General features: G+C 35.3%; 1 protein-coding gene across 1 annotated transcript; it reads left to right on the top strand.

The window, feature by feature from the left end:
- The first annotated feature begins 4,882 nt into the window (after positions 1 to 4,882).
- Positions 4,883 to 7,198, top strand: LOC145101233 (uncharacterized). The gene is made up of 3 exons (XM_079038411.1): positions 4,883 to 5,040; positions 5,380 to 5,601; positions 5,690 to 7,198. The coding sequence occupies exon 3, from the start codon at positions 5,882 to 5,884 to the stop codon at positions 6,917 to 6,919; it is 1,038 nt and encodes a 345-aa protein (XP_078894537.1). The 5' UTR covers positions 4,883 to 5,040; positions 5,380 to 5,601; positions 5,690 to 5,881; the 3' UTR covers positions 6,920 to 7,198.
- Positions 7,199 to 9,573: the final 2,375 nt, after the last annotated feature.

Genomic DNA, 9,573 nt, shown 5'->3' with positions numbered 1-9,573 from the left:
AACTAAGAGCTTGCATGCACGTAAAGTTTGCAACGTTACATGGAAACCATGCCTTAGGAGGCTAGATCTGCAATCTGGAGCTTTGGAGTAGCTTAAAAATATATGAACATAAAAAGGACTAAAGGAACTCATCGAGTCCTTTAGCCAACTCGACGAGTCGAGTAGGGTTTACCCGTTTTTGAGATTTCGAGTGATTTATGTGAAGGATGGGGGTTTTCGGTCTGCATGGGTTTTTGGTCTTCTGGACATTTGGGAACTTGACGAGTTACATAGGTAACTTGGCGAGTTGAATATTTATTCGGGAAACTCTATGAGTTGTTGGATGCACTCGAAGAGTTGAGGTCAACATGGACTGTTGAACTTGACTTTGACTAGGGTTGATCGGGGTTGACTTTGAGGATATTCATGGTAATTCGGAATTGTGACAAGTTAACCACATGATGATTATAGGCAGTTGAGTTGGAGCAGCATGTGGGATTTAATTGATCTTAGGTTGTCAGTTCAGCATTCACGAGAGGTGAGTCTCCTCGCCATACCAATGGGTCTCAGGCACCAAGGTTGTCCCATTTTGTGATATGTGGTACACTTATTGTTGTAGAGATATGTGGTATGATAGTTAGTTATGCTTTGTGTTATGCTAGCTATATACGTGATACTTGCAGGGAAGACCATGGGGGGAGCTCATGTCACTTAGATGTAAGATCATGTGGGGGAGCCCATGGCTTTTCAAGTAAAGATCATGGGAGGAGCCCATGACACTTGGATGTACGACCATATAGGGGAGCCCATGACTTTCCAGCTAAAGACCATGGGGGAGCCCATGGTAAGACCATGTGGGGGAGCCCATGGCATCCTGGAGTAAGACCTTGGGAGGAGCCCACAACATCCTTATATGTTTGTATGCATGGATTATGTGGTATATGTAGTTGTTGTAGCTATTATGATATGTGTTTATGTGGATTGTATGCGGGGTATGCTCTAGGGAACTCACTAAGCATTAGCTTATAGTTTGTTGATTTTTTTAAGGTACTTCTGAGCCTAAGGGCAAGGGCAAGGCTTGATGGCGCGACGTGCACTCTCCGACATTTGTTTTGATGAGACACTCTGATGTTTTAAATAAAATGTTAATGTTATGAATTTTGAAAATAGTGTTTAATGTTACTTCATATTTTATGGGAATGTTTGGCTAAATAAAAATGAAAATTTTATTTGAAAATTTTGGGTCGTTACACATAAGTCATAAGTAAGAGGATGTGTATGGTCACTCCTTCGCCTTCCCTCGATCATCCGAAGTACCTTAAACCACAATGAAAAAAATAAGCCAAAGCTTAGTGAGTTCCCCCAAAGTACCAACACATAAGCATATAACATATACAATAACAACATGTATTGGGTCCACAGCTAAATGACTGGATTACCCCTGAGCCCACAACATAAGTCCGACTTGCCCTTAGGCCCACAACTTATGTCTGGCTTGCTCCCTGACCAAATCAGTCATTAGACTGAAGTATCATCAAGCCCTTAGTACGATTCTGGCATACCACCCGATCCTTAGCTCGTATCTGGAATGCTCCTAAGCCCTTGGTATGAGTCTGGCATGCCCTACCTGACCCTCAACTCATATCTGGAATGCTCCAGGGTTTGTTGGCTACCGCACGAAGCAGTACAACATCAACCCACCACAATATGTCGACATATAACAGATGACAAACATATACAAATAATTATGCAGACAGAAACAAAAGTAGTCATACAGATCTACCAGACTAGCATATCGGCAACTAGCATAAGCATACATATCTATTCCATACTCAACATATCCGCGTATAGCTGCATATCAAACCAATGGGCCGGACTTGGTGCCTTCGACCCGTAAGTACAATGAGGAAAACTCACCTCACAACTGGACAAAAGCTGATGATGTCTCGACTCCGAATCTCAGCTCCTACCGACACCTATCCATCCAAGTGACCAATCACAATCAAAATCCCAAAATACCGAAAAATACTTATAAGGTCAAACTTGGACAAAGTCAAGGTCAATCTGGTCAAAATCTATAAATCAACTGAGTCAACCCAGCCGAGTCAACTCAACAAGTGTACGTGAGGCGTGAGGTGTACTTTGGAGGTACGCTGGGCGTACTCCTCCGTTGACCATATTGGGGTCGTTGACCGCGTACGTTGGATGTAACCTAGGTACGCTCAGTGTAACCCCACACTTCTTTTTTTCCCATTAAGTGCTTAATATGACGTCTTAACATGTCTAAATGCAGATCCAAGGTCAAAATGTCATTAAGAGTCATACAGTTTCCAACTTTATGACCTGGGGACTCTCCATAACATGCATGGGACAAAACTAACCATCGGGACTCCATTTTTATGACTTAAGACCCCTCCTAGGGTATGAAAGGACAACTTAATGGATCAAGAACATGCCATGCTTAAGATCTATCATTTTGGGACCAAAAATCATCATTAAAACACTTATTTCTAGATCTATATGATGGAGGGACAAAGTTTCAAGATTTATACCTTAAAAGGGTTGCCAATGCGGTACAAATCCTAGATCCAAAGTGCTTCACTCCTCCTAGGTGAGCTTTAATCCCTTACTTATTCTTTAAAGCACAAAACAAACATTATTTAGCTTGGAATGGCTCCACAAGGCAAATTAGGGTTGCAAGAACGATCTAAGGGAAAGGTGGATGATGAGGTGAGGGAAAATGAGGCTATAATGAGGTTTAAATACGAGCTAAACCCTAAAATTAGGGTTTCCATATTTGGCAAGTATGTCGAGTGTACTAGGGCTCCCTAGTACGCTCTGCGTACACGCGTACGCATGACGTACTCCCCTAAGGCTTATTTATGAAAATGCCACCAATGCTCTTTATGCACACTTTTATTGAACTTATGGATCAAAATGCAACATAATTAAATTATAGGATTAAAATTAGAAGTACATTATCATCGAGATGTTATATCAACTTTGGTTGTTGACGTTTGGAATGGGTTAACTTTTCGTCAAATTTCTATTTTTAGAATATAGAGTTAGGGTTTGCCTTGTGTGGATTGTATGGAGGTGTGTAACATTAATCTTTTGGCTGTGTGAGCTGTTAGCTGTGGTCGACACGACATTGAGCTGAGTTTTAGTCGACTTTGTGTTTCATGTGAGTCTTCTCACTATACTTGTGGGTGGAAGGCACCAATGCCGACCCACTGGATTATGTTATGTAGAAAGACCAGGTGGTGGTACATGACAATTGCATGAAAGACCTGGACATGACTCCCATCAAATTATATGTAAGACCAGGGTTTGGACCTTAGTAGTTATATGTAGTATGCACGTTGTCTTTGTAATACTTGCACGGAAGACCAGAAAAGTGGCTCTTGGCACTTGTTTGTAAGACCGAGTTTTGGCCCCCGACCTAGCAAGGAAAGACCATGAAACAGTTCATGGCATAATGGCAATTGTAAGACTATGAATAACACATAATAATCTCTATTGTATGTATGTTATGTGGTATTTTTAGGAATTCACTAAGCTTTGTGCTTACAGTTTTATGGTTATGGTTTCAGGTACCTTTGGTTCTAAAGGGAAGTGTCTGACATGACTGCACTGCATTTCCTAGAGTTTCCGTATTGGCTACTTGTGATTTTTACTCTGATGTTTACATGATGTAATCACTTTTATTGGTTTTGGAACAACTTATTTGTATGATTTATTGTTTTTAAAAATGAAAATTTTACACTAAATTTTTGGGACGTTACAATTTGATTTTACACACTGGTCCTAAGCCCGATAGTGCGCCGATATGACTGCTGTCAGAGATAGGTAGATCGTCTAAACCGTTCGGGCTCTCAGTAGGGATCGCCCGTGTCACCTTTATGTCGCGGTCGGACTTGGGAAGCCTTCCGGATTCCACATATGTTATCAATGTTCAAAATATAATGTAACATTCTTTAGAGCATAGCAAAATCATATTCGCTTATCATATTCGAGGTTTTGAATAAACTAAATGACTTAAGTTGATTCTTGACAATCACACTATAATTTTTTTAGTTAACTAATACCATCCAAGTATTTGATTACATGTGAACCGACATATTTGAGTAGCCGAATGTAACTTTAAAATATTTTAAATATATAGTTCCTTGTAAAAGCTATATTATATCCAAAATTTGACAAGTATATATTTATGATTTAACATGTTCTAAGAATAAACAAAATCATTTCATTAATGGTATGGAATTTAATACTCCAACTAAGATATGATAAATCTTAGCTAATAATTAACTAAAAATTACGAAAAAAAGCAAGAAATTCATTCCCCACTATAATAAATGGAAAATGTTATCAGAAACAAAATTCCTCCCTAAAAAGAACAATTTCCTTTTTAACAAGGGTAGTTTTGGTAGCCAAGATATTTCGTGGCATTCTCGTAATATCAAACACATATGGAACCTAAAACCGACACAATATTATATTAGCTGTCATCGACGTCTCCGGTTCGCTGCGTTACCTCTAACCTCCTTAACAAAAAACAAAATAAAACGCTCAGTCCATTTACCCAACTTCACACTCCGCGCGTGCATACCAAGCCAAAATTGTAGTCAAAGGATTCCTCGATTTTGTCGCCAAACTGGAGACCAAACAGCGCGTGTACCACACGTTTACGACTTTACGCGTTTACTCGATAATATCTGGGTCTAATGGCGGCCAAAATGTGGCATGATATGCATGACTATGGATGGTGTAAATCATGCATGATGTATGGCAATGACAGCTCATCATACATTCATACCCCAAATAGAATTACTAATAAATCTAACAAATATTTCAAAAGTATTCGAAACATTATTTACTTTCCATTATTTTTCATTTAATTCAAAATAAATAAAAAGGCATCCATATATACCCACCCAACATTTGCGTTTTGACTGCTTGAAATACGGAGTCAGTAACAGTGAAAGAAGAAGTCCATTCAGAAAGAAGAAGAAATCATCACAATTTGGGGGTGGGAATTCGGGAGTGAGGACTGAAAAGGTAAAGCATTTAAGTTCATCTTTCTTCTCGTTTTGATTTAGGGTTCTTCGATTTTTGTTTCAATTTTAAGTTTTTAAGTCGGTTGTTGAGTTGTTTTAGACTTTTAGTCGTGTTGAATGTTCTTCCATTGTTGTAATTAAGTCGGAGTTTCTTGAAATTCCTTCAAAGCAAACGTTTTTTTTTTTACATTTAGGATTCCGAATCATCTTTAAAGGGAAATTATTTCCATGGATTCATGGTCGTTTCTCTTTCTACAGGATTCGGAGAAGAGAATTTTTGATTTAATTAGGCTTTTTTATATGAATCATGTATCTGATCTGATATTTACTGATTTTGTAGTTGAAATCGGGTTATAAAGAGTTGTTTAAGTAGAGAAAAATTGGGAAAAATAGCAGATTTTATGTCGGCAAGTTCATTGGCTGGGATTGGGGCTCCGGTGAAGCTCTGGGTTGATACTTTTGCTCTGTTAATCTGTTTAATCTGTTTTACTCTCTGCTGTATAATTCAGCAGAGTTTTCACATCTGTTTTTCAACAGTTTCGATGCGTTTGAGGCCAAAAAGGTACACACAATCCTTTAATTCGGATTTACAATCCCTCTACTTTTATGTTTTTGTCTGACAGATTTTGATATTTGTGTCTTTTTTGCAGGACCTGTTCTGGTGTAGAGTGTTTTGGTTGTTTTCATATACAGAGGAGAGCCTTTAGTCTTTTCCTGTACCTGAGACGGCCTGTTTACACAATCAAAAACCAAATTTTTTGTTAAATTTTCAAAAGAGAATTTTCGTTTTTTTTTTTTCTTTTGCTTTTTTATTATTTTTGGGAGATTTTTCTGAAGAAAAAATGGTGGAAATGGCGGATAGTAGGAAGCAAGAGAATGTTTGCAACAAGAAACCCAGAAAGAAAGGAAAGATAATCGAACAAAATAACAACAATCCGATGAGAACTATTCGGATCATATGTCACGATCCTTACATGACTGAGTCTTCCGATGATGAAGAAGACGAGCCTAACAAAAAACTCTACGGGTCTAAAGCTATTGTTCGGGAAATCAAGATTCCGGTGACTGTAACTGCTGTTGGTGAAATGAAATCTCCGGTAACTGAAGGATCTTGTCATGGTAGCAACAACAACAGCAATGGTGAAGGAAAAGGGAAAAGGGTTTTGACCAAAACCCCAAGTCAACCCCAGATCACCTCCGGTTTGAAATACAGAGGTGTCCGGCAACGGAAATGGGGAAAATGGGCGGCGGAGATCCGGGATCCGTTCAAGGGCCGGCGAGTCTGGCTTGGTACTTACAATACTGCAGAAGAAGCTTCAAAAGCTTATGAAATCAAAAAGCTCGAGTTTGAAACAATGGCAGAAGCTTTAAAGATCCAAAATCAAAACAACAATGAAAAAAACAAGAAACCATTGATTGTCATCCCTTCCGATCATCAAAAACAGTCTGTTTCAGAAGATTCCGGTGGTGCTACACCACATGCATCACCTTCTTCTGTTCTTGAAGTGGAATCTTCCTCTCCTTCCAAACCCACCATTAAAAACAATGTTAAAGAGATTGAAACGTTAGCCACCACTACCACCACCACCATTGATGAAGATCATTTCAATGTCAAGCCAATGGAGATGGAGATGGAGATGTTTACTGAACCCTTTGATGAAGCTATGTTATTGGCTGACATCGGAAAAGATTTGGATATCGAGGCGCATTTTCTTGGAGAAATCCTTACACCAACACCAATTGATTGTTTTGAAGATATTCCTATTTATGGGTATGATGATATAGATTCTACAACTTTACCATGTGATTATTTTGATGACTTGAACATTGAAGAACATTGGATGAACACATACAACATCGACGACCCGTTGACCGGATAGTAGAAGCGTTGACTATAATTTTTGCAGCTAGTAATCAATTTAGCTTAATTTATTATTCCAGAGATAGTTTTTGGAGAGTTTTAAAATTAAAAAGAAATATGGATTTCATAAGTTAATATTTTATTTGTTTGGTTCGATTCGAAGTTTTTTATTGTAATGAGAGAGAGAATAATTAGTCCTTCGGGTTTTGTTTCTTGTTGCTCAGTTTCGATTAGTAAGCTCATTGTACATCTCGTAATGCGTAAGGTACATTTGATGGAAAACATATTTTATTGAGAAGTTGCTAGGAATCCCAACTGTCTTTTCAAAGTAAATGTATTATAAATTCCATTCCTAGTGCATTTAAGTGGTGTTTCTGGCACTCTCTGGTCAACAACATATAGATGCCTACTCACTTTTCATTGTCAAAACATGACATCACAAAAACATCATTAATACAAATTCATATGAGAAATTTTGTTTTCATCGTATAATATAAAGATTTGTATGTTGAATGAGTGTTTAGAATACAATAAATATCTTTTTATTTTTTATTTTTATTTTTTGTTTTTATTCAGTTTTCTATTTATTAGATAAAAACAAGTTTCAAAAGGGATTATTTTATAATATAGGCATCTTCATTATAATGGATATTGGTCAGTTGTTTAATTCTTTTTATTAGTTGAAATTTTATAATTTTATGAAAAATTAGACATAAGTAGTTAATCATATGGTGAATTCTGATAAAAAGTGTTCATGAGGTGTCTATTTATCAACATTCAATTAAGATAAACATTTAAAAAAGCACTGTTAAATTAACATCCCGTGGTTTGCCACCTCGCCTGCTAGGAAAATCGCCCCCACCCTGCGGTTTCGAGTGTTGTTTGGCCGTGCATGGCTAATTCTTGCCGCACATGTGGCGCCGGCGTGACAGAAGAGTAAATGTGTTTCTTGTGTCACCATACCCTTCAGCCTTAGACAACCCATTAATATCTTTATCAAAAGTCGACGTATAACTACTTATAACTAGTTTTTTTCCGAAAATAATGCAATTTCAACTAGTATAAATATTCCAAAAATCAAATAGGCTGTCTATGTTAAAATTAAGTGTCATTTTAGTCAATCTCGTTTAAAGAAAAGAATTAATGTATTCAATGTCAATATTTTACGAATAGAAAATTAAATATTAACAAAAAGTGAAAATATATTTTATTTTTCTTAAACCATACAAAACTAGAAAACGTAATTCAAAAATAGGCAACCCATATTGATTTTCTAAGTTAACTAAATTGGTTATTTACTTTTTTCATATAGTTTTGGTTAACAAAATCGTTAGTATATATTGATTAACCAAAACCTGGTAAAATATATTTGGTTTTTTATAGTTAGACAATATATGTAAAAATTTAAGTTAATAGTAGATTATTATGTATTTGGAATTATCAATTTCAATAGTTAGTTTTAATTAATAAATACTATTCTTAATTTATTATTGATTATAATTTCTTATTTTTAAATATATATTAAGTTATTTTTTATTAAGAAATAAAAATTGTCACTATTTACTTAAATTCACAATTTATCGATTCATTTTAAAATTTTATTTAAACAAATGGTCCAATTAAAAAAATTAAATATCAATCATGATGAATTGATTATCATTATGTCGAAAAACCAACATAACAAGTTTCCTGTTAGCCTTCTGAAATCGATGATGGCTCCTGATCAATTATAATAACTTCTATTAGAGGTAAATAATTTGAATCTACAATAAAACAATATATATATATATATATATATATATATATATATATATATATATATATATATATATATATATATATATATATATATATATATTAAACTTTTACAATCAAGATGACAGGCAAACTTACACGGTCATAAAATTATTATGTATGACCCATTATATATATATATATATATATATATATATATATATATATATATATATATATATATATATATATATATATATATATAATGGGTCATACATAATAATTTTATGACCGTATAAGTTTGCCTGTCATCTTGATTGTAAAAGTTCGTAAAAAAAGGTTTGGTAGTTGTTAATAATAAAACATTGGTTTATTGAATAAATTCTTCAATATATTTGGTTGTTTCAATATATGTGGTTGTTAGTTTAAGATATTTATAATAATAATAGTTATCATGTAAACTTAGATTTATATCAATCGAGTGTATTTATACATGTGAATTTGTGGGTAGACAGAAAGGGATGTATGGAAATGGAGGCCCCTCTTGGGTGTGATATCTACCAAGAATATGTGTGAAAACTGATGCAATATCTGCAAAGCCTACAATGTATCACATGGTTAATGATGTTTCTCAATCTCAGATGTATTTGGTGGCCCTTAATGTCTCCCTTATATAAACTTCTATTAAGTTTTTTTTTTTGAATCATCGTTGAGTTAAAATTTCGTTACACGTAACAAATAACGACAAAAAACCTGTATACGTAAGATTAATTTTATCAATATTGGCTTAGCATAAAAATGAAATGGTTCTTAATGAACTTTAACCGTTGTCTGCTTCTTTGCCGCTATGATGTTATGCTTCTTTAGGCAATAGGAAAAACAATCGTGATGGCACCTTCAATCCAAAGGGATGAGATGACCGTGGTAGACGAGGGTAAC

This window comes from Lactuca serriola, chromosome 4 (genome assembly GCF_051521515.1).
Source record: "Lactuca serriola cultivar US96UC23 chromosome 4, Lser_US96UC23_V15, whole genome shotgun sequence".
Classification (NCBI taxonomy): domain Eukaryota; kingdom Viridiplantae; phylum Streptophyta; class Magnoliopsida; order Asterales; family Asteraceae; genus Lactuca; species Lactuca serriola.
This window is presented reverse-complemented; position numbering and strand designations above follow the sequence as displayed.